Source organism: Cyprinodon variegatus, unplaced genomic scaffold (genome assembly GCF_000732505.1).
Source record: "Cyprinodon variegatus isolate N-32 unplaced genomic scaffold, C_variegatus-1.0 Scaffold383, whole genome shotgun sequence".
In the NCBI taxonomy this organism is placed as follows: Eukaryota; Metazoa; Chordata; class Actinopteri; order Cyprinodontiformes; family Cyprinodontidae; genus Cyprinodon; species Cyprinodon variegatus.
In genome coordinates, this window is record NW_015150836.1 from 465,065 (window position 1) to 491,157 (window position 26,093).

Below are 26,093 nucleotides of genomic sequence, written 5' to 3' on the forward strand. Positions count from 1 at the left end.
TCAACAAAAAAAAAAGAAAAATGACACAAATTGTCCTTTTCATCAGGCTGCTTGTGAGGAAGTACCTGAATATCACTTCATATTTGAGGTTAGGAATGCTGTAGTGCCTTAACGATTAATGTTAAGTAAAGTTTTAGTGATGGGTAGACGTCAAAATAAAAGGGTCTAGAAAACATTGAAAAGCCTTTCGAACTGTTAGAAGGAAACGGGGGTGGGGCTGCCCTGAAGGAATAGACGTTCCTCTCCACTGTTGCCACATGCTTGCTCAGGAGTGCTTATGAATAAAAGTTGGTTAGTGTAGTGTTTTGGACTATTTCTGGAATCATGTTAACGCTGCCTTAATATTAAATATTTTTGCTCCATTTTGTTTTTGTGGCAAAAAAAAAACAAAAAAAACTAATCTGTCTCTGCCTTACACTGTAAACGTTACCAAAGGAAGCTGAATAACCTCTGCTGCCGGCTGAGGCTAAATGACCTCAGCATCATCAGGTTTTGTTTTTCTTACAGCAGAGGAATCTGACGACATGAAACGGCTGCATGTTTCAGCGCATCCTTGGAACTAGACAGTTGTGATTGCAAGTGCTAAAGAGCTCACCTGGATGCAGGTTTGCACCTGCCTGATTGGGAGCCAGTTCAACTAGCTGACGGCTGCTAGCAGAGGTGTGAGAAAGAAGCACAACTGACATCCATGGAACGTGGATTTTTTTTCTTTCTTTCCTCTCTGCTCTTCATTGGCTGAGAATGCATGAATCACGCTGGGAACATTTGAATAAGACTGATGTTCAAAGAGGTTTAGTTGTGAAACGTGTCACCGCTCAGTCATCTCGCTGTGATGGTGAGCTCATCAGTGTAAAACAGAGGAGGAAAGAAAAAAAGGGTGTGTGATCCACAGAAAGCTCACACCCTCCTCCCTCTGCCGTCATGAGAAGGTTTGAAGGTGGTTGTGAAAGGGCGGTTGTAAGCCCTGCTCATTCTTTCCAATCTTAGAAAGACACACCCTTATCTGTGTGTGTGTGTGTGTGTGTGTGTGTGTGTTTTTGGGGGTGTATGGACCAGTAATATCATTAGGATGTGTGTATTGTAAAGATGTGTAGACAAATTGGCTGGGGGACTAATTGGTGTTTGGATCTATTGGCTTCACAGATGTGATTGGTGTATGGGGCTGGATTTTGATGTGTCCCTTGAGTACATTCCTATTCAAGGAGTGGTGTGTGTGTGTGTGTGTGTGTGTGGGTGGGTATGTGTGTGTGTTGGAGGTGTGACGGATCAGTCAGTCATCAGAACTTTGAGTTTTCAGAGGCGTGTTTCCTTTGAAAGTCAGCCGACAGGAGGTCGGGGGGGCATGAAGCCTAGATAGGTGCGTCCATGGGTCGCATGCTTTACCTCTGCGCCACTGTTCTTCTTACCCTCTGATTTAGAGTTTTGCTCTGTGGTAGCCATCTTATCTTTAACCTTTGACCCCATTCTGTTCAGACAGGAAATGATGAATAATGTATTTTGGGTTCAGTGGCTGATGCCACATAGAAAAATTATTCTGTCCTTTAATTTGTTGAAATGTTTGAATATTGATGTCTGCTGTTGTAAACAGCTGATGTTTGTTTTATTTTGTTTCTTTAGAAAAAAGTGTTTATTAGACTCTAAAAAATTGTATATCACACATTACCTTATATTATCGGATATAAATTCAGTAAAATGCCTCCTGGCGTCTCTGGCATAGTTAGATATTCAAGATTTTATTTTTATTTTTTTTGTCACAATTGCCTGATTTGGGCTTTGACAGGCCACTCAGGGATTTCTTATGACCTAATTGTTACGCAGTCATTGGTGGCTTAATTAACATGTTTTGGTCATTAAATTACTGGGTTATGGTTTCCCACAAACCATGACACCCTCACCTCCATGCATGTCCATATAAAATAAATTCAGTTGTTAACTGTAAAAGTTTTTATCTCCCAAATTTGAGCCAAGCTTTCGTGTGTTTTCTCATTTTTCTCATCCTGAACTTTAACATCGAGACTGAGGCCTGTAGAGTCTGAGCAGTTTTCTCCTGAGGACTGGGATGTCTAGTCCTGCAAAGATTAGCAGCTGTCTGAAGGATGAGGGATTGAAGTAGGTTCCATAATAATATTCTTGAATCCGTGTGAATAAACATGTGGAGGATCTTTGCATAAAACCTTACAACTAAAGAAGTGTATTCCAGCTGGAAGCCACAGAGCATCGGTGAATTATAAAATATATTTATTATATATTTATACGATTGCAGAAACTGAAGACAAGTTTCATCAAAGCCTGAAATGGGATGTGAAAGATTCCCTACAAATTTAGTCACTGCAGCTGTTTGAACCAACACATACGTAGTTTTTGTTTTGCCCCAAAATGATCATCAACTTTTACCTGCAGGTCAGTCGTCCATAGGGGAGTGGCTTAATCCCACTGGAGGAATTTCAGGTGTTCATTTAAGGTTTGCTCATGTGGAAAACGGCCAAAAGTAAATGATTTTATTTGCAGGTTATACAGTGACTGAGCTGAATGCTTGCAGCAGTGATTAAACTGAAGCTGTTACGTAAGAGAGCAACAGAGGATAAGAGCTCCATGCCTTCTTAACGCTCGGATCCAGATTTTCTGTCCTTCAGCTCGTTATCCTCGGCTGAGGTCAGCGCTCCTCTGATCTGATCTGTGCGGTCGGGTTAAACAGGATCCACCAGTTAACTTTGAATTCAGCCTCTTCTCCTTACAGGAGCCAGAGACTGTTGACGTTATGAGTTTAATAGGCCTCTGTAAATGAGATGTTACAGGGACTAAAGTTCAACCAGGATCACATGGGAAGCAGCATTTATGAGCGATGACAACATAGGAGGTTTGAAGGTTTGTGTCAGTCATGTGCTGCACCTGATGCTCACATATCCCATTTTCTGCAGAAGCGGTGTGTCGTGTCAGAAGACCTTGAAGTAGAACAAAATAAATGTTTTCTTTGCAGTCAGAGATCCAGAACATGATGATAACCTGATGTATCCTGCTGCCTGGTGTTTGGGTTTGATCTGAGATACGCTCCTGCTGCTTGTTGTTGCACCAATTCTCTGCAGGTCTCAACCTGCCTGATTTTTCTGTCAGCGCTCCCAGAGGCAGCAACTGTAGTTTCATTCAGCTTATTTAGGTTTCCTCTGATACCTGCCAGCAAAATGTATTACTGTACCGGCAGTAGAGCTGCTCTATAAGGCTTAAACACAAAATATCTGAATATTCTTTTTCATACCAAATCCAGTTATTAATTTGTTTCCTCTTTAGATTGATTGGAAAAAATGCAATTAATTATATATATAAATATTTTTTCCCCATCCCAACGAGGACTTGACCTGAATTCTAACTGCTACTAAATCTAAACTGTGAAACCTGCATATAAAACAAGCCTCCAGGGCCCGCCATGATGAAAATGTGACGGTCAAGATGTTTGCAGCTGGTGGTATCACACAGGGAGCCAGTTTCCTGGTTATTAGAATACATTTTAGAGCAAAGAGAAATGAAACCATGTGATTTTTAACTATGGAAGCCCAAGAGGAACAATTGTAAATAAAAATCCGAATTTGAATAATTTAAATGATCAATTCCGTGTAAACAAACACAAAAGGAACTTCCACTCCATGTTTTTTTTTTATGGACAGCGGCTTTTTAATCGATCTAAACAAAACACCGAACAAAGTGTTAGATTCACACAACAGCTAAGCTGCGTTTTCAGAACCGCTGTGCCTGATCTGTTATTAAGCCTCCCAGCATTATCTGCGACCTTTTTATATCTTCACTATATTCTTCAGTGTCGGCTTAGAGAAAACACCGTAATGAGTCTAAATTGACTTCTGACACCTTCTCTTAACAGCACTTTGCTCCATGACTAATTTCCCTCCCTGATGATGAAAACCGTACATATTTATTGATATTTTATGCAGCTGTTGACCTGTGCTGTCATGATAGCATTTCTCTGCTCTTTTGGGAAGATTGAATCTGAAAGATTAGGTTTTCAAACTTGGCGCTTAGTCTATGTTGAAATCCTCACCTCTGTTAAAAAGCTCCGTCATCCAATTAGGAGATGAGCTGCTGATCAGGAGACTTTTATCTCTGCTGTTTGGACATTTTCCAGGGATCTGATTGGGAGGAGGCTCATGCAGACCCAGATCTTTGAGTGCAACTAAATGTAGCCTCTCCTCCTTTAAGGACTCATTCAGGAGGAGCTGGGTAGATGCATTTCTGATCATGTTATCCCATCATAGATAAATAGGGGGATAATCACTTTGAGTGGCTTAGAGACAAGCTATTTGTTTGAGGTTTGAATAATAGGAAATCCTGAGACGGCAACATAGCAAACCTTTAGATTCCAGTGAAACGTCTAAAGATGTCTGAAGGAAAAGCTGCAGATTTCCAGTCTGTTTTGATATGGAGCCACAGAAGGGCGTTTAGTTCCCTCAGTAGGTTGAATAAGGTCATATTTCATGGCGATGATGAAGCAGTTTTATTTTAGTATAACAGTTTCAAAAAAGAAGTTAAAAGTCGTGTTTTGTTTTTGTAATTCATGATTGTAGATTTTTATAGATTAAATCCTGAAATTATAACAATCTCCTTAAAGTTGGTGTAAGGTTACCAATTGCAGATTATTGTACTGGTATTTTAAAAGATATTTGATCCACAAAATAAGTTGTCTGGAAAGACCTTATTACTCATGTTGATCCATGTGTAGGTTGTGTGAAACATGCAGCTGCAGATATTGTTCCACATGTTGAGACTTGTTGAATGCATGACTTTCAACTGAAATCACTGTAGCTCCTAAGAAACTTCATGCTCTTACAGTGAAGTGCCTCTTAGAGCTGAGAGGCTGCAGCTGTAATCGAACTTCACATTTCTGCTTTTTTGGTGCAGATACTGCAGTTTGAAGAGGCAGGAAAAGCTGTGTAAACCTGAGGGAGCTGCTCAGAGGGGCCTTTAGTCTGCAGCTGTTTGTTGCGTAAATCTCATGTTAAAGCAGCAGTTCAGGTCCCTGTCTGATTAGGAGTGTGAGAAACAATCATTTTGCAAAAATATTGCAATATAAATAATAGTGATACTGTATTGTGATAATATCGTATCGTGACCCAAGCATCGCGACATGTATCGAATCGCAACACCCATGCCAATACTCACCTCTATCTACACGCACACACCACACCAAAAAGACACAAAAATCAGAATTATTTTTTTTTTTCGGCCCATATGCAACCTGGATCTGATGTTTTCATAGCTGTCTGAACAACACAGATCCGTTTTTATACGAATCTGATCTTTTCAAATGCGACCTGCGTCTGAACGGTTAGGTCGCATTAATCCGACCTGAACGCCATTAATACCCGACAAAGGTCACTATTCCGCGTCTTGCTATGAAGACCGTGGCAGACGATGCGGAGAGCAGTATTTATGTTTAACAATCCTGAAAAAGATTGTTTTTATGGTTGAAAAAGATCATGCTCAGGATTGCTTATGAATAAAATTTGGTTAGTGTAGTGTTTTGGACTATTTCTGGAATCATGTTAACGCTGCCTTAACATGAAATATTTTTGCTCCATTTTGTTTTTGTGGCAAAAAAAAAAAACAAAAACAAAAAAAACTAATCCGTCTCTGCTTTACACTGTAAACCATCATAGATCTACGTCGGCACTACCATCCGTATTTACTTCTGTAAACACAGAGCTGGCCTGTGATGTCATTGCGTCCTTTACTTTGCATGCTGGACACAGTTGTTTGACTGCAGTTCACACAGTTCGCATACAACTCGCATATATTTAGAAATGTGAACAGCACCGCAACAAAAAAAATCTGATTTCGCAAAAAAAATTCGAATTTTCGCAAAAAAAAAATCGGATTTCACAAAAAAAAAAACGGAATTGAACATCAAGGCCTGCAGTGTGAACGTAGCCTATGTCTGATGGGATCATTTTGATCAAATTTACTGGTCTGAAAGCAGAATTTAGATATGAATAAAGCAATAAATGAATATTTTATACAAAACCTATAAATGATCAGCTGAAAGTGTTTGGTTGATGACATACTGACAGGCGGTGATTTATGCATCTATGCTGATTGTCTGTTCCAAGCTGGAACTTCCTGTCATTGCAATGCCACTTCCTGCTGCATTGTTGGAGTGTCTGCGAGTATGTGGCAGCTAGGCCATTGTCCTCCTGCTGCCCACCTACTCTGTCTGCACGTCTGTTTGTTTCCGTGAAATCCATCCACCCTCCTCTCCCTCCGTCCTCTCTGGGAGAGGGAAGGCTGTGCAGGGAGAGAGGGCTGCTTGGTATCGGCCCATCTGGGGGAGGGGTCCCCTCACGCACACACGGACGCACACGGCGGGCTGGGCAGCGCTGGGGGCTGAAGGGTGCTATTATCCAGCCGGCTCAATGGGAGCTTTGTGCCGCCGGCCCACCGAGGCCGGCGGGGAGAGAGGCGGGGCAGCGAGCAGCACCCTGTCATAATGTTTTTCAACAGGAGGCTTTACAAACACAGGAGGCGTTTGTGTTTTTATTCTGGTTTTATTCCTGTAAGTCAAATATGAGCTTGATCAGGGTTTTCCAGAACATTCAGCGCATATTGCTGCTGATTCAGCTGCTTTGTTCCGCTTTGGTAGTCATGAATCTGATGCTGCTCTTCTAATTTTTACCCATTTTGGTTATGAAGATGAAACAAAAAGGTCATCATGTAACATCTGAAGAACCACCTTCAGCAGCCATGACGCTGTTTCATGATGGACTTTATCATCCGCTCATGGCAGAGGAGTTTTTGCCCAACATTAACTCTGTTTGTTTGCAGGCATTTGTTTCTGCACACGTCTCTTTTTGCTCCAACCAATCAGGAGGGTTGAATTTGGACTTTGAGATTCTGTTGTAGATGCGATGCTGTGTTTGAGGTCATTATCCCGTTTATGACCCAGATTTGGACAGACTGGATGCCTGCCATGGGACTCTACAGTGTTTCTGTAGGGCTGGTATCAGTACGTCCTGATGTTAACATTCCTTGGTCAGCTGGTATGGTCCAAACGTGGCACTGTGCATTAGAACCTCTAAAAGAGTCGGACTTTAGGGAAGCTTCCTTCAACCCTCACTAGTGTCTGATTCTGTCTTTAACTCCTATCTATAAGCTGCAGACACTCTGCTGCACCTCTCAAATTGTAGGTGACTGCAGACATAAGGCCTCTGATTGGTCAAATCTACATCCGCTCTACACGTCTATACGTGGTACCTTATCGGCTTGTTTTGTTTGTATGACCGATGCCATTGTGGAAAATGACTTGTGAAGATGGACCAGGAAGAAGAGTGAGGTGCGCGAGAACGCTGGGATGCTTTTTCCACCTGGATCCCCGCTCTTTTTCGCCCTCATGTCCCTACGTTGTCGCACAAACTTTACCCAATTTCCTCACCGCATCGGCCGTATCTAGACCCACAGCTTGCATTGTGGCGTGGAATAACATAGCGCAGACCACGCTTCAATATTAAATAAAAAATATATGCAACAAGCTCACTGCGACACACTGCTGCAGGAGGATAACCAGCTCATAAGACAAAATGGCCTGTCTCTGGTACGATGCTCTCAGATAATCCATCGCATGGTTGAGTAAAGGCATCTATAATCCTATCCTGATTGATGAGCCCCAGAATGTCCTCCTGATGTCTTCCTATTTTATCATGGTGTTAACACATGCTTCTATGCTCCAGAGTAGGCTTGTCCCGATCCGATACGTGGATCGGATCGGGACGCCGATATTGGCAAAAAAATGCGTATCGGCAAAGCATGTAAAATGCCGATCCAGACTGCCGATCCAGTTTTTAAAAAAAAATCCGGTCCGTATTTTCCAGTTTCGCCGATTGAAACGATCCATTCCACTATTTTGCGCCAGTGTTCCCCTGTTTTGCATTTTTATTAAACTTACAGTAATACTTGCACCTTTAACTGTTTACGGTTTTACTGTTCACTGTGCAATTTCAGATTGCTATTTGTAATTTTGTCCAGTTTGTGTTTATCTCTTAATAAACAGGTAAGTTTGTTGTTACCAAGCATTGTGTTTTATTCAATCTCACCTAATTTAGCTGGCTAGATGTTATCAAGAGTACTAAAACCCTTTTCAACATGAGTCTTATAACTAAGGCTAAATACTTTAACTTAAACTTAAATACATGCTCGGATAGGCTGGTATCGGCCAGTATCTGTATCGGATCGGAAGTCCAAAAACAATATCGGTATCGGATCGGAAGTGCAAAAACCTGGATCGGAACATCTCTACTCCAGAGTAGCTCCTGTTCCTCGTTCAATAAGGTGCCTGCCTGTTGCTTTTCCAAATAAGAAAAGCATAAAAGACTGAAGTCTTTGCTTATTATTATTATTATTATTTTTTTTTTTTTAGTCCTGATTTTACTGAGCTTGTGTGTGACTTTTCAGAGTGAGGCTTTCACATATTTTTGGGATGTTTTTCTCTTGAATGACATGAGCAAGATCCCGCAGAGTTTATCCTTGCATTTTATTTTTGATCCATGGCGTGACAGAGTTCTGGTTTCCAGCTCCCTGGAGAGAAACCTTTTTAAAATGCAGCCAGAGGCAGAGGAACGTACAGATTGAATGTTTTAGATCAGCTTGCTTTGGAGAAGTTCGTCTTCTTCACTTTTGTATGGAGGGAGGTTTTTCAAAATAAAAGGGAAGTTGATCAAAAATAAAATATGAAACATTTTGTTTCCTAATTAGATTTTTTTTTATTCCTATTTTTGTTTTTTATTTCAGATTTCATATTTGTTATTTTTTCAGCTTTTCTTTCTTTGAACTGCATTCTTTTCATTCATTCATTGTTTCACAGATCATTCTCTTCACTTTGAGCCCAATATGAACGCTGGCTTATTGCCCATATTAACGAATAAAAATGATGTTGCCAACATCCCTGCAGACCAATAGATTTTTTTCTAACTCTGGGAAGTACAGAGAATGTGATCTGAAAAAAGAATAAGATTCATAAAACTTGATCTGAAATAAAAAAAAAAAAAAAAATTCTTTAAAATAAAAAAATATGAAATTAACTTTTTTTTTTAAAGTTTGATTTCTGTTTATAAAACATGTTCTTTGTAACAATAATGGGACAAAATTCACTCCCTACTTGTGGTCATTGGTTTAAAAAGGTGGTGCAGCCGAAGAGCTTCTGTCTTAGTTGGTTTATATTATTCTTTGGAGATGAACGGATTTAAAATGCTGTTTAACCAGAATGAATTAAAGAGATTATGTTTCCGTTTTAACGCCTCCTTTCGTTGTTAACTACCCCATTCTCTCACGTCTCCCTTTTCTATTAAACCTAAAGTTTGAATATTCTCCTAAAACATGTAAGAACAAACCAATTCAGACAGTGACTAATCTACAATTATTTTCTGTTCTCTTTCTTTTAGACGTTTACGGCTTGGTGCAACTCCCACCTGCGGAAAGCTGGCACGCAGATCGAAAACATCGAGGAGGACTTCAGAGATGGACTCAAACTAATGCTGCTGCTGGAAGTCATCTCAGGTGAGTCTCTGCAAAGTCCTCTCCATGAGGGGAGAAGGTTTCTATTGGTTAAAGAAGCTTTCCTCCGGATCATCTCAGCTCTGATGGTGAAACAATGCAGGATCTGCTCTGTGGATGACATGTTGAAGCCAAATGTTGCATCCATACATCCATCCATCCATTTTTTCCCTTAGTTTTTCCCCTCATCTACCTGTTTGTCTAACTCTCTCGGTTCATTTGACTCTCCTTCTGTTTCCCAATTGATCACTTTCTCTGTAAGTTTGATTCCATCTTTATCCGCTTTTTTCTATAAATTCACCAAATTGTCTTTTCGCTCTTTTGTTGTTCATCCTTCAACCGATGTTTCCATCACATCAAAATCTGCTGTTTAGTTCCTCATCATTTGTATTTAGACACTTTTTTTTTTTTTTAAGTGGGAGAAAAAAAATCTGCTTAGTCAGAAAATAAGTCTGGAAAAGTTTGGATTTGAGTCATTAAAAACTGTAGAAACCCTGTGGCCTTCTGGCCCACATTCACTTCATTTTTGAGTGATGCCGACGTTGCTGCTGTAACTTTAGCCTCCCTGACGGAGCAGCCGTTTTGCTGAGCGTGCGGAAACGTTTGCAGGAGCGAACTCCTAACCCCCCTCCTTCACGTTTGTTCCTCTGTGCCTGCAGGCGAGCGGTTACCAAAGCCGGAGCGAGGCAAAATGAGGGTGCACAAGATCAACAACGTGAACAAAGCTCTGGACTTCATCGCCAGCAAGGGAGTCAAGCTGGTCTCCATCGGGGCAGAGGGTAAGATTAAAGAAACCGAGCCGGTTCCACATTAAAAAAGGTCACTCCCAATAACTCCATGTCACTGCCAGCTCAAGATAGCCTACAACACTCTTTGAGCAAATGAAATCCTGTCCTAATTACACTACAAAAAAAAAAAAAAAAAGTTTTTCCTCCTAAGTTACCAGAAGAAGGTTTTGATTCTGACAGCAGTTGTGTCTTTATGTGTCAATTAAAACCAGAATCAGCTGATCCACGTTTTCTCTTTCCTGCTATTTGTTTTATAACCAAATTAGCTGCTATAAAAATTACAGTTCTACCATAAAATGCAGAGATTTGATTTAATGAAGGTGTTGTCCCAAAGCTGCATTCAAAGTCTGTTTGGAAATCCCCCCTTTGAATAGTAAACACATTCTGTTTCTACCTCCAGAGTGGGACTTTTATCCATACGGATGGCTGACGCTGGCCACATTAACAATAAAACCAGATCCTTATCAACTGATCCGAAAATAAAAAGCCAACAAAAGTCTGAACCTTTTTTGGTTGCAAAAAAATGCATCACAAATGAACCTTTGAAATACATTTTTTAAACCATTATCTTAAATATTTAATTATTGGTGATTTTGTTACACAAATTCCTAATTTTCTTTTTCTCAAAACCTTTTTTTCCACACAATCATTTATGGGGAAAAAATTTATTATTATATTTTTCTCATCAATTTACTTCGGCTCTAAGGAAAACATTTTTAATCAAATATTTATTTATTTTTGCTTTATTTCAATTCTTTTCTTAAAACGTTGCACAACATATGACGTTATAGTTTTTCCTTTCTGACTCTGTTCACCAGCTCAGCTGCTTGAAATCAGTCCAGTTTATTTGGTCGCTGTTATTTCTGCTCTCCTCCCCCAGAAAGCGACTCCTTAACGTTTCTATATACAGTTGGCTTAACCTGAGAGCTAAATAAAACTGGATAACTCAGATATAACAATGAAAGGGCTGTTATTAATATCAGCATGTATTATTCTCTCTATAACCTCTCTTCCCTCACCTTGCAAAATAAGAATAATTCTGATTCCCTCGTCTCTCTCTGCAGGATTATAACCTAAAATATTGTGCCCTGTTGCAGAAGGCAGGGGGTTAAATTAAACAGTTCAGCCTCAGTCTCACGCTGCAGTAGGACGTCCTGCTTAGAGTCTGCTGAGTGATGGCACAGATTCAGGAGCAGACAACCAAACTCACACTGAGGTCATTGTGTGTTCAGTGAATGCTAGAGGAAGCTGACCTTTCTCCCTCAGGACAACCATGACATTCCTGCAGCGTGATGCAGCCGTTACTGGTTGCACTTGAAGAGAGTAAAAACATGGCGGCCCATCTTAAACTTGCTCTAAATCTGGCCTTCTGTGGATGCAACCGCTAAAGGTCATCAGCTGGAAGACGGGCTGAGAAAAATGCCAACTGACGGATGACAGATGGAAGGAGCAGATAATTGGGGATGAAGATCCTTTTTTTTTTAATGTTTCTCCATTTGATCTGCAGGAGTTCCAGCCTGGCTCCTCATACTGAAGGAATGCAGCTTTGAGTGGAATTAGAGAAAGCAAAATGGACAGAAAACCTGAGGAATGTAGAAACGAAATGAACAGTATTTGGGTAGAGTCCGCCAGTCACACCAGAGTGTATCTGATAGGATAGAAGATAAAACAGGTGAAAGTATGAGAGGATTGTTTAAACTATGAAAGGAATCTGACCCAAACCTACAAGCCTACTTTCTAATCAGCAGCCCTTGGTGTGTGTAGTGACGTCCTGTCGTAGCAGGAAAAACAGACTAAAGTGTCTGAAATCAACTGCCTTGTTCATGTTCCCCCCCAGAGCCGATTTTTAATCAGAGCAGCTTGGTAAAACTTTTTGAAAGGAGATTTCATGTTTGTCTTCTTTCTTTAACCTGTAAAACCACTGTAACAAATGTTTAAGTAAAAATTAGTCATGGAGGAGCTTCTTAGAGAAAATGTTGGCTCTAACGGACTCTGAAATTACCTCATGCAGAGATCGTTGATGGGAACGCCAAGATGACACTTGGAATGATCTGGACCATCATCCTTCGCTTCGCCATCCAAGACATCTCTGTTGAAGGTACGGCTGCTCCTGATTTATTCTTTGAAAGTAAAAAAAAGTATACTTTTGATTGTTTTACCAAGTAAAACTCATTTATAGTCATGACGTATAAAAGGCATGTTCTAGCCTTTTAGGTCTTGTAATTCTGATCATGGTCTTCCAGATGAAACCAGAATTTCAGTCTCAGAAAATTATTACATCACATAATGTTCAAAAAGGGAAATATGTTAATTCAATTCAGTTCAATTGAGTTTATTTCTATAACGCCAATTCACAACACACGTCATTTCAAGGCACTTTACAGTTCCCCAGATTATCCAGTCAAATTGATTCAAAGTTTTCTATCTAAGGAAAACCAGTTGATTGCATCGACTCATTGACTCTTTAGCATCGCTCACACTAAGCATGTTTGTAGCGACAGTGGAGAGGAAAAACTCCCTTTTAACAGGAAGAAACATCCAGCAGAACCAGGCTCAGTGTGAGCGGCCGTTTGCCGAGGCTGACTGGGGTTCAAGGAGATGGAAGCAGAGATAAAAAAAGCAACTGTAGAAGGCGGACCCATCCAGGAAACACACAGCCAGGCAGACGAGCTCTGAGCAAACTTTCATGCCAGAGGATGAAAAGAGCACATCCAGCCAGTCACAATCAGAGAAACAGGACTACACTGAAAAACAGGCTGATCTCCAACATCTATAACCAAAGGTGTTGATGGCAGCAGCACAGCTGATATTTCTCTCCAGGATGGAGAGGAGTTAGTTATGTTCATTACTATTAGCTCTGTGCTTGGTTGTTGCTCTATACCGTTAAAACCCTGCCATAGTTATCGTGAGTATAAACGAGAACCCATGCGTGCTGAAACAATACCCGAGCGAGAGCAGATGACAATCCACCTGAACTCCTCTGCATGTTTTAGCTGCTGCTCACTCACAGTTTGCAGTGCTGCACCTGCTCTCAGGAGCACCTTTGGGGGAAGTCCGTTGTGCAGAACTAAATTATCTTTGTTGCAATGGTTTAATTTAATGAAGCATAAAAACAAATGAGGGGAATATTCTCATTTAAAGGTGCTTGTGTAACCAGGGAGAGATGTCGCTTTCTATATAAAGAAATCTACAGTATAGTTCTACTCCTGGATGGAAGAGCCTTCCTGTTGATACAATGACTCAAAGCTCTCAACATTACATGAGTATTTCGACAGCGTTCCACACATTTGCTTCAGTAAATTCAGCCCTTTTATCATGGACCTTATGTGTTCTCTGAGCAAAAGCTAAGAAAAAGGTATTTGTCACGGTTGTGGTTGTGTGCTACACCTGACGGAAATTAAAGGCTATTTCTTTGTTAGATATTCTTATGCCCGTGCACATTTTCAGTCATCCAGATCACTGCAACCACTAAACAGGCTTCAATTAGTGGTAACTAGTATTTTCAGTATTTTCTGAAAATGTTTCAAACCTACCCAGTAGTCTGTCAGACCTTTTGACTAACAGAAACGACTAAGATGCCTGGTTTTTAAAGACCCGTCTTAACCAGGGGCAGATGGTGGTAAATATTAGAACATTTTATATTATTATAAGATGTTATATGATGGATAAGATGGTTATAAGATCATCAGTTGTAAGCTGTAATTCATGGAAAAACAACTATATATAATTATATGCAGTATAAATACACTGTAAAATGTAAAAAGGTGAACATTATGATCTTGAAATTTAATACATTGTGAAGAAAAATTTTTGCTGGCAGGTTGAACCAAAAAGAGGTAAAATCGCTAAAATTGTACTTAAGAGCAGCATTAGTACCACATAATAAAAAAACAGTACAAAGGCTACTTAATTATCTGATTAAATTTTAAAATATCAAACAAAATGTAAGTTATGTAGAAATCATAATATATTAGACAAAAGAATAACTATACCTGTAGCTGTTTATTTACTATTGAAAATGACTTGATCAGGCCGTGCAGGTGGAACAGCGATTGGCGTGCATGACCTATGTACGGAGGCCTTAGTCCTCGATGCGTCCGACCCGGGTTCGAATCGGACCGCATGTGTTTCCCCCTCTCTCATACCTCCTTTCCTGTCAGCCTACTGTCAGAAAAACGAGCCACTAGTGTCATAAAAACAAAAAAAAAGAAATTGACTCGATTAGCTTTGCAAATACAAAAAACACGGTTCGGTTAAATGGAAACATTTCTCACTTCAACATAAACTCTACCTGTGTGTCGTTGTGTCTTAGGCCTGCAAATCAGTGATATAATTCAAACAGTGTAGTAAGAAAATTTACTCAAAAATAGTTGCAATTAATACGGAAGTAAAGGAAAAGGTGCAGCAAAACTTATGCAAATATGTGTTCAAAAAGTTACTGTAATGTATCCTAGTAAATGCAGCTACCTTCTACTTACTTCTGGAATCCATCAGATCTGATGAGTTGGGATGAATAAGGCTGATGGATACTAATCTGAATGTTACATTTGAAGGTTTTAGTCAGCTCATACAGTTGGACAACCGAATCTACAGCAATGATTCATACAATAAAATAATGCTGGCAGTGTTAAAGGCAAAATGTTAATGAGCTTCACAAACATCCTATTGATCTAAAATATCACGTTAAGCAGAGTGTGTGGACATCATTGGACAAGTTCCCCAAATCTGCAGACTCCCATTCTTGTTTCAAATGAAACATTTTACAAAAATGACTGGATCTAATTTATTTCTTACTCTGACCACCTGAGTATTCACAAATTAACAAAAAAGTAGGATAATGTGTTTTTTGCAAACATGGCACACACACAAAATGGTCAAATTTAGTTTAAAGTATAAATCTCTCCGTCAGTATGTGATGGTCTATCCAGTAGACAAGTGATAGTCTTAGTGTGATTCTTCATGTCTGGAGCTCATCTGCCGTCTCCATCTGTCTCCCAGGTCCGTCCTGAAGTCTTCACATTTAAATAGGCCTGATAAGTTAAAAGATATGTGTTTAGACACCTTAAATAGAATTATACTTATAGCAGACATGAATGGATCAAAACTAGGAAAAAAAACATTAAAATTTTTGAAACTGAGCAAACAGATCTGACAAAAAACAAAATTGATCTTTGGTTATTAGAATCGATCTTTAGGAATTAATGAGAATCCTGTCAGATTTGGAAAACTCTTGTTTTAGTTTTTTGAAGCAAAGTCCAATGAGGAAACCATCTGTTTTTAATGGCTTGATGTTCTGACTCCAGCCTCTGTCCACTTCTTGTGAAGCTCCTTAAAATTTTTTATGCATTTTTCTACACAATCCATCCAAGGGTGCAGTACTCACTGTTCATGACTCACTTTTTATTTATTTATTTGTGTTCTTTCTGTTTTATGTTCTGGATATGCTTGGCTAATGGAATCGCTGAGTGACAGACGGTTTTGCTGGTATTTAGAGTTTCGGTTCAGGATGTTTCTATTATTGGACATTTTAAAAACATTGTAAGTTTCAAGTTTTTTCTATTGGCATTGTCCGGATAATAAAAATTCAACCACTATATTAATACCCAGGAAAATACTTGATAGTATTTTTGATATATAAGGATTAAAAAATGAATAAAATTACAGGGATAACAATTTTTTATTAACATGATGAACTAATGAAAAAAATCCTTTCTCAACAGAATCCCAAATAAGAGTGAAATTAGTTGCATCTAAATGCTAATAAATACATTTACATTTACAGTATGAAAATATAAATAAAAATTCAAAATAAAAACAAGAGAATATGCAAACACTTGAGTATCAATATCACGCAGATTTAATGTTGTATCCTGATAGTGATTGGGTATGGATCATTTATTATTGTTGACCGTAATTTCTGACAAAAATAAACAGGAAAAATAAAGACTTGAAATATTTATGTAGTTAATTTATTTAGTGTTTGAATTTCTCTCTCATGGAATAAAAAAAAACATGGAAGCTACGCTAAAGTCCTGCTGCCAGCGAGGGTTTTATTTATCCATATTTTTAACCTAAGCAGTAAATTTCACAGCTAAAATGCAGATATGGGAGCTTATTGTGGAAAGCAGAATGAAAAACAGGCTGTTCCCACTCACAGGGCGAAGTGAGAAGTGATGGAGAAAAGCCAGGATAAGGCAGGTCTGACCTACATGGCTGCTCAGGAAGACGGACTAAAGGGAAATAAAAGTGCTGTTATTTGTCATTAATGCAACCAGGCGGAGACTTTTCCATTTTATTTAAACCTTTCAAGTTTTGTTGTTGTTTTGTTTCAGTGTTAAGTTTTAATCGTGTTTAACAACCAGATGGATTCCTGCTGTTATCCGCTGTGTCATCGCTCATATCTGAAGCTGCACTATGGTGCTGCTAATTAGTTTTTACCCTTTAAAGTAGATCTGTTGCAGTTAGAAGCTTAGATTCTTTTGACTTTATGATAGTCGATCATTTTAAATATGCTTGAACAGCAACATTTTCCAAATATTTTTTACTCTTCCTTTAAGCTCCGCCCCTTTCATACTTTTGAAACTTGCTACCAAAGTTGCAGGTTAGAAGCCATTGCCATGGAATAAGTATTACGTTGGCTCCTTTTCTTAAGCGTTGTAAGTTTAACATCTCATCCATCCGTCCGTCGTAGTGTCCTTGGACAAACACTTAACCCACCTTGCATAGACTGTATTGTAGTCTCACCTCTGTGAGCTGAAATATACATCCTGAACCTCGGTGGGTGAATGTCAGGTGAGTTGTCAGACTTCACCAAACTCTCCAGGTCTGCATTGATGCTGAGCATGGCTCATTGTGGGCATGGTCTAAGTCCCGTCCATCTCTCAAAAACTGCTGTATTTTGGCTCTTCCTTCAAACTCCACCCCGTTGGCATAGCAACGCTGTTCTTCGCAAAAAAAAGGATAATTTTTTTGTTTTTATTCACGATACTAAATGCAATTAAACTATCCAGATATATCTTAGTTTATGAATGATAAATATTGAACCTTAACTGAAATTGTTGATTGGAAAATATTTTCTTGCATAATTTGTTTTCTTTTTTCTCCACCGCGAAACACAAAGATTCACTTAAACTAGCTGGCAAAAAAAAACGATACCACACATTTAAAAATGGCAAAGAAGGAGTCCATGTTTGTTGAGTTGTTTTTTAATCAGATATTAAGAGTCTGATCCCTGCTCTGGATCAGCGACCAACTTCTTGGTATTGAAACATGCAGTTCTGATGAAGACCACGCCTTCTCCTCTTCCTCATTGCAGAGACCTCTGCCAAGGAGGGTCTCCTCCTGTGGTGCCAGAGGAAGACGGCGCCGTACAAGAACGTCAATGTGCAGAACTTCCACATTAGGTAACCCAAACGTCTGCTTCTGACTGTTCTAAAGCACCATTGATCATTTATTTAAAACAGCTTCAATTAGAAGAAAGTTATTATCTAACCTTGGAGGTTGTTGGAGTGACGCCACCAAGCGTTTTTAATTAGTCGACCAGTTTTTAATGAAATTAAATGAAACATGAAGCAGGTCTGTAATGAAAATCTTTGATTCTCAATCTGTAGTAATTAATTGGCTGAATGCTGCCAAAGATCTCATGTTTTCCCCAGAGAATATCTCCCTGTAATTCTGTAGAAACAGTGCCCCCTACTGGAGGGAGCTGAACATTTCCTGCTGCTCAAATTGTATTAATAAAGTAATATAGTCCAGATGGTATTTTTATGTTTTAGCCGAGGTTTACGTCTTTGTTCTGATCTGAATTAAGCTTTTTAATGTTGATATAAACACAAACAAAATGTTTGATTTTCCCTTAAATAAATAATTTTCTCCCATTAGCTGGAAGGATGGTCTCGCCTTCAACGCTCTGATCCACAGACACAGACCCGATCTCATCGACTATGATAGCCTCAGAAAGGTTCCCTCATTCTTCTGTCTAATTATACATTTCACAGGGTTTCTTCTACCTTAATATAGATTTTAAAAAATGACACGTGTTTTCCTTCTGTCAGGACGACCCCGTTACTAATCTGAACAATGCCTTCGAGGTGGCTGAGAAGCACCTGGACATCCCCAAAATGTTGGACGCTGAAGGTATGCTCAAAGTTACACAGTAATCCACAGTGAAGGCTGTGCTTCCACAGCAGAAACAAGGTGACGCGTGGAAAGAAAAAAAAGGTTGTTCCTTTGTAAGCGATGCAAATAATTCAGAGAAAATCTCCTTAATTATTAACTGTTTGCAGAGAATATTTGAACCTGTTCTGGTCATCGCTGGCCTGCATGTGACTGCAGCTGCACTCTGGCCTGATTTCACGGTAACAGTAGGAGGGCTCCAGGGTGACCAGTCGAACTGTTTCCTGTGTAGTAATAACAATAATCTTTATTTAGCAGAAAACCTAAAAAACAACTGATGGGTCATTGTTTTCATGTTAACAGCATCCATCAGACAAGAATGTAGAGATACAATCAAGGAGGCTGAAAAACCAATTTCAGCTGAGAACTAATAAAACCTGTGGAATATAGAGATGAAAACTTTAAACCATTTATTTCTGAACATTAATGAGGAAAAAATTCATCAGGTTTTATTGTTAAGCCTTTCAGGATTTAGTAACATGTCTAGAAATCTTTAGTTCATCTTAAGCTGAATCCTGTTTCCCTCAGCTAAACACTAAATTTAAAAGTATGTCTAACAATAATCATTTTTTTCTTTATTCAGCTTCTCTGATTTCTGAAGAAATGTCCAGATGTGTAATATAAACATCTGTGAGACTAAAACCTGCTTCTGTTGCTAAAGAACTTTGATACCAAACATTGCATCTAAAAACGGCAGTACTTTTCTAAAATATTTAGTCTGCAGTTTTTTTTGGAGAAACATCTTGAGCATGAATGTGCAACACGATGCAGATCAGTGCTGTGCCTCACAGCTGTTCACCCTGCTGCTAAGGAGGATGAAGATGTGCATGGAAATGCAGCTGCAGTTTGATCATTTCCTTTTTTTGCAGATCAGACGTCTCCAGGTCTAATCTTTCCTCATGTTGTATCATATGTCTGCTTTTTTATTCTGTTTTGTGTTTATTGTTGAAACATGTGTATAATTCAGTTTTCCACTCTGGGACTGATCTGCTGAGGCGTCCCCAGCCTGCTTGTTTTATCTGTATCTGCATGTCGTTATAAACATGTCTGTGTTCATAACCACGGTCTCCCCCCCCATCGTAGACATTGTGAACACTGCTCGTCCAGATGAGAAAGCCATAATGACTTATGTGTCCAGTTTCTACCATGCATTCTCTGGAGCACAGAAGGTACCCACTGACCTGACCTTTGACCTCCTTTTACTAACAACCTGCAGATTCCTGTCCAGCATGGTCTCACTCACTGACTAAACGGGGATCTTGTACATGTTGGGACACAAACACACGTTTAGTGCTGATAGCTGAAGTGTTTCTGAAATGAATCTGCAGAAAGTGTGGGGTTAGGTGTGCTCCAAATTTCTCATTGGGCAGCCATTTTTTATACCAGCCTTGAGACTCAGTATCTCACTAGTATGTATGAATGTTCAGTGCCACTCATGTTGAACCTGTTCTTGCAGGATTTGGATTTTTTTTTTTTTCCTGTCCCTTTGAGCATCATCTTAATTCTCAGCATAAAAATCTGCAGATTCATTCAGGCAAATTCTTTAGTCGTGTGTGTTTGTGTCCCGACCTCTGAAACCTTTCTGGTATCCCGTCTTTGGAAGGTGATAGGAGTTCTAGGAAGAAGCTTGAGGTGTGGACCGGAGCAGCCTCCCCCTCCGACCTGCTGGGGGCTGGAAGCATAGAGCTTTGGGTCTTTTCAGCTTTGGCTTCACTCTCTCTGTTTTCCCTCTCTCTCTCTGCCCACCTCTGCTGTGCTGGGGGGAACCTTTAGACATCGTTGGTACTCTGAGGCCGGATGAGAAGGCCATAATGACCTACGTATCCTGCTTCTATCACGCCTTCTCTGGCGCACAGAAGGTGAGGGCCTCACGCTTGGAAATCACACTAACACCTCAACCCAGCTGAGATAAACCTTCAGACCCCACAGGGTTTCCATCAGTCAGCATCCCAGACGGTAACAGATCAGGGATTCAGTTTCATGTTCTTAAAGTAGATTTTATTCAGAAACATGATGGGGACTCTGTAGACCAGCAAAACCTCTCACGTTCTTCCACTTCTTGGTCTTTGGACATCAGCTGAGTTTTCCACGCAGTCCGGTCCATATTTTAAATATCCTGTTGTTGGAAAACTTTGCTGACGAGTCCAGCCTCTTCTTCTGCTGTTAACATTTCTCAAACAACAATGAAATTGTTTTATCATGTTGAATTTATACATTAATGTGAGGAAAAAAAACAGTAGTTTGTAAATTAGTACACAGACTTTAAAAAGATAATCCCATTTTCCTGTGTGTTGTCTTTTATTCCAGTGGTACCGTAGGTTATATCCTAGGCAGATGATGCAGTGATGTGGACTTCAGCGTTCCATAAATCTGTAACTAGATGAATGGGTTGATTCCCAGGTTCTGATGGGAGACGCATGGAGTTTGAACACACTGATCTTTGCGGTTTTTTTATCACCAAATTAATAGCAGCTTGCATGCTATTATTAGCTAAATTAAGCTATGTGTTAAAGATAGTTTCAGGTTTGTCACTTTTTGAAATATTAACTGCCTGCGTGTGGAAATTTTTTTTCACTAAATTAAAAGAAGTTTAGTTATTCAAACCCAGAGATACTAATCTGATATGGTTGGAAAGGCTAGTGACTGTAAAGCCTGTCTGCTGGATGTAATCTTTAGAAAGAGGAGAGTTTAAAATCTTTATGGATGTTTTATGATAGGCTGAGACAGCCGCCAACCGCATCTGCAAAGTGCTGGCTGTCAACCAGGAGAATGAACAAATGATGGAGGACTACGAGAAACTGGCCAGTGACGTAAGTGTGATTCGTTAAAACGCAACACGAGTTCTTTATACAGATTTATTTTGTTTTTTTCATTTTCTGGATTCTTATCCTGCTTTTAATCCAGCTGCTAGAGTGGATTCGTCGGACGATCCCTTGGCTGGAAAACCGAACCCAAGAGAAGACGGTTAAAGACCTGCAGGCCCGACAGGAAGACTTCAGAGACTACCGTACAGTGCACAAACCACCCAAGGTACGGATTCAATCTGAGGTCATTCAAAAAGCTGTTTTTTAGTTTTTCTGCCCCTGCTGAAACTAATCACTGATTCAAACCGATCCTGTTCTCAGGTCCAAGAGAAATGTCAGCTGGAGATCAGCTTCAACACTCTGCAGACCAAACTGAGACTGAACAACAGACCTGCCTTCATGCCATCAGAAGGACGCATGGTTTCTGTAAGTAGATCCCTCTGGGGCTTAATCTATGAGGGGTTTATCTGCAAACGCATGTATGAGTTTGCCTACATGAGCTCCTTTAGTGACAGAAGTATTAGCAAGTATGATTTAGCTTTAATCATTTCTATTAAACTTTAGTTAAATTAAAATAACTTATGCTTAAAAGTGGAAGCAGCCATTTTTTTTTTATTTGCTTAGCCTTTATTGATTGCTTCCTTTGATTATTTATAACTGACTAGTAAAAACACTTCCATGTCCATTAAGTTTATCATCTTAACAGAAAAGTTCAGCGGTTGCAGTTGATGTCAAACTGTTTCTGGTAAATTACCACATACTTTTATCCTATTAAATTAGTGTTGTTTGCGTCCAGGATATAAACACGGCGTGGCACACCCTGGAGGGAGCAGAGAAGGGCTATGAGGAATGGATTCTTAGCGAGATCAGGCGTCTGGAGAGACTGGAGCATCTGGCTGAGAAGTTCCACCAGAAGGCTGCCATCCATGAATCCTGGACTGATGGTAGGATTACGCCATGTTAAATGTTTCTTTACGGTGTGTAGATGCACGTATGTGGATGTTTGTGGTGAACTTTGCTACATTAGACTATCAGATGGAGGACGCAGGGTTTGAAACTGTCTGGAGGTAAAAGCAGGGAATGATTCTTGAAAACATCTGCAGGTAAAGAGGCCATGCTGACCCAGAAAGACTACGAGACTTCTACCCTGTCAGAAGTGAAAGCTTTGCTACGGAAACACGAGGCCTTTGAGAGCGACCTAGCGGCCCACCAGGACCGGGTGGAGCAAATCGCTGCCATCGCTCAGGAGCTCAAGTAAGCTGAAGGAAATGTAGCCATGGAAACCGTGGGGTGGGCAGTTTAAGCGATGTCTGCTTTAACCCGAGTTGTTTCTAACAGTGAACTGGACTATTACGACGCTGCCAGCGTCAACGCTCGCTGCCAGAAGATCTGTGAACAGTGGGACATTTTGGGATCCCTCACCCACAGGCGCAAAGAGTCACTGGAGGTAAGACTGATCCAGACCATCCAAACCGAGACTCTTCTTATATAGTTTGTTCTGTACACTCGACTATAAATCCTACATGTTTTCACTGCTGTACAGATATCTGTCTATATGAACCAGATTAAGGGGACTTGGTTTTGTTTTGCCACTGTGTCACTGAGCCATCTTCACTCTAACCTGTCGTCTCCTTTCCTTAACCGACAGAGAACAGAGAAGCAGCTGGAGTCGATAGATGAGCTCTACCTGGAGTACGCCAAGAGAGCAGCGCCGTTCAACAACTGGATGGAGGGAGCAATGGAGGACCTGCAGGACATGTTCATTGTTCACAACATCGAGGAGATCCAGGTACCTGGAAACTCCAGTCATTAGAACAAGACTGATAGCTTTGATGTTAATGTCGAGTGGCGGTTTCAGTGCGGGGATCTGATTCTGGTCAATCTGCATTCTGGACAGTTTAAAACTTACATTCTGTCTGAGAACTAATTGGACCCAAAGATCCTCTTTAAAATTTTTGAGTTGCACCAATCAGTTCGGTCACTGAAGTTTCTCAGTTTTTAGTTAATTGGCTCTGATTTCAAACAAGCGGGTAAAATACAGAGAGGTTGGCATTTCATTTTCATATAAAATTAAAAATAAGAGCTTCTGTTTTCACATTAAAACCTGCCAACCATCAGCACGCACTTTAAGGCCTTTATTCAGTCATTCAGCTCCACAGATTCCTGGTTGTTAGCTTGTTGTGTGATTCGGGTATATTAGAGAACTGATGTAGATAAAAGTTGCTGAATAAAGGATCCAGAGCAAGAGTTAATAAAAAGGAGTTCAGGAGATCATGACCTGATCCCTGAGGGATAAATGTATAAAGAAAAAAACTAAATGTGACTGAAACAAATTAATCTACCATGAAATAAGTAGAAATGATTTAATTATAACATTTATTTGTAAAATTAATTTATTAATCTAATATTTGATTAGAATATTAAATATACCATTCAGTTGTAGATAATAAAAAAACTAAATTATAAGTTGTTTGAATATCATATAAAATGCATTTAGTTTTGTATTTATATATGTGATGTATGCATATGGGGAATTATTTAGTAGATACATCTAAAAATTATAAAATCTCACAATAAATGAATAATGCATTTGAAATGAAAAACTATTCATTATTTGTACATGGTATTTATTTTGATGCAAATGTAAATATATATAAAAAATGATCAAATGCACAATTAGATCATTAAATGTTGCTGTAAATAATTAAAAATACATTTATGGTAAATTGATTAGTTAAGTCGTTTTTGCAAAAAAAATATGTAAAAATAGGTATGTTTGCTTCACCCTGTATTTGTATATAATTATAGAGTGAAGGGATTGTGTGTATATTTTAGGGGGTAACTAGTCTGTTGCATTAATATTTGGGTTCTGTAATGTTTGGGACTGGAAGTGGATGTCCCAGCTTAAGAATAAATGGGAATGAATTTAAATTCATTTTTAAATTCTCTGTTGAATTCGAAGATAAAACCTGGAAAATTTCTGGTTTTGTGCATTACAGTCCAGAGGTAGAAAATCAGCAGCATCAGACTGAAAGGTCATTATTGGCTAGAATATGTGTGAATGAGCTAAAGCAGGGCAGCTTGTCACCCTGAAAGAACAGAGTCATTATTTGATTGTGATGTTTTGATGAAAGGTGATTTTCTTCATCAGTGTAGAGCTGATGGACTGAGGAGTCTAATCAGCTGTTTATAGCAGGTGCCTGAGGAGGAAAATAACATTTATTTATTATAAGAGCCTTATGATCTGGTAGAACAGAAGCATCTGATTTTTAAATCAGATTGAATAATCAGTTCCAGCCAAACGTGAATCAGCTACAGCTGTCAGAAACTTCCCCTCATACCTGTCCGTGTTTCCTCCATCAGGGTCTGATCACAGCCCACGAGCAGTTCAAGTCCACGCTGCCTGAGGCCAACAAGGAGCGCGAGGCCATCCAGGCCATCCAGGCTGAGGTGCAGAAGATCGCCCAGAGCAACGGTATCAAGCTAAGCGGCGCAAACCCCTACACCACCATCACCCCCCAGAGCATCGACAGCAAGTGGGAGAAGGTGTGTTTGCAGCCTGACGGCCACCTGTTTGTAAAGCTGTTCTTTCCCTCTGGGGTTCGATTCAAACCAGCGTGCGTTTGTGTTTTGCAGGCGATGGCCATGGTGCCGCAGCGAGACACCGCCCTGCAGGATGAGCTGAACAAACAGAACTCCAACGACTCGCTCAGAGCCACGTTCGCCAAACAGGCCAACACGGTCGGCGCCTACATCCAGGCCAAGATGGAGGTAACGGATGTGTTGAGAACAATTTAGTTTCCTCTTCCGTCCTCCACTCACCTCTGACAGCCATTAACGCTTCATGTTTGTGCTCGCCGGCAGGAAATAGGCAGGATATCCATCGAGATGAACGGCACCCTGGAGGACCAGCTGACCAACCTGCAGGAATACCAGAAGAGCATCATGTCCTACATGCCTGAGATCAACAAGCTGGAGGGCTACCACCAGCACATCCAGGAGGCTCTGATCTTTGACAACCAGTACACGTCCTACACAATGGAGGTACGCTGAAACATCACCAGCCAGTTTCAAACTCTCCATATCTAAACTGCACTGAGAATCTGTGGACAAAAAATGTCTCTATTGGTGAGAATTCAGTCTGGAAGGTGAAATCCAGACGTTTGCAGAAATGAAGATGCAGCTTCGGCTCTTAACAATTTGAAGCATGTAGTAAAGCTGCTGGAACTGCTGCTGATTGTTGCTTTCCCTCTGCAGCACCTCCGTGTGGGCTGGGAGCAGCTGCTCACCACCATCGCCAGAACCATCAACGAGGTGGAGAACCAGATCCTCACGCGTGACGCCAAGGGCATCAGCCAGGAGCAGCTCTACGAGTACCGCGCCTCCTTTAACCACTTTGATAAGGTCAGGGCCTGGAGCTCGTTATTCCTCCTGATTGAGGCCTGCAGGAATCACATCGCTTCTGCTTCTGTGTAGAAAAATAGGCTCCAGCTTTTAATCCTGTTGTGATGGGAGCTGAATTTCAGAGCTGTTTATAGTTCAGACAGCAGTGCCCATAAGGAAGCTTGGATTGAGGTGAATTTTGTGTGGTTTTGTTTAGAAATGGAAATATTTAGTATTTTCTGGTAGGAATCATGTTTTTTGTTTTTTGTTTTTATAACAGGACATTTGGTTATATAATTAACAGTAATAAAGTGTAAGGCCTTAAAATATATTAAACTACCTTTGTAAGAGAGAGAATATGAAGAAAGAGGAAAAGAATGTTTGGCGAAATATAAAA

At 40.0% G+C, this 26,093-nt stretch overlaps 1 protein-coding gene across 6 annotated transcripts in view; it reads left to right on the forward strand.

Annotated features, from left to right (window-relative positions):
- actn4 (actinin, alpha 4) overlaps positions 1-26,093 on the forward strand; it is a 57,139-nt gene that overhangs the window by 25,911 nt on the left and 5,135 nt on the right. For 3 of the 6 annotated variants that reach the window (XM_015387005.1, XM_015387010.1, XM_015387008.1), the window contains exons 2-19: positions 9,435-9,549; positions 10,206-10,325; positions 12,346-12,432; positions 17,650-17,737; positions 18,216-18,294; positions 18,389-18,470; positions 19,593-19,678; positions 21,227-21,319; positions 21,414-21,539; positions 21,635-21,739; positions 22,110-22,257; positions 22,417-22,567; positions 22,652-22,760; positions 22,962-23,102; positions 24,677-24,859; positions 24,950-25,084; positions 25,178-25,357; positions 25,571-25,717. In XM_015387005.1, the coding sequence (XP_015242491.1) occupies positions 9,435-9,549; positions 10,206-10,325; positions 12,346-12,432; positions 17,650-17,737; positions 18,216-18,294; positions 18,389-18,470; positions 19,593-19,678; positions 21,227-21,319; positions 21,414-21,539; positions 21,635-21,739; positions 22,110-22,257; positions 22,417-22,567; positions 22,652-22,760; positions 22,962-23,102; positions 24,677-24,859; positions 24,950-25,084; positions 25,178-25,357; positions 25,571-25,717 (2,175 nt within the window). Of the gene's footprint in view, positions 1-9,434; positions 9,550-10,205; positions 10,326-12,345; positions 12,433-17,649; positions 17,738-18,215; positions 18,295-18,388; positions 18,471-19,592; positions 19,679-20,282; positions 20,369-21,226; positions 21,320-21,413; positions 21,540-21,634; positions 21,740-22,109; positions 22,258-22,416; positions 22,568-22,651; positions 22,761-22,961; positions 23,103-24,676; positions 24,860-24,949; positions 25,085-25,177; positions 25,358-25,570; positions 25,718-26,093 lie in introns of all 6 variants that reach the window. The other 3 variants (XM_015387006.1, XM_015387011.1, XM_015387009.1) reach the window with 1 other exon arrangement.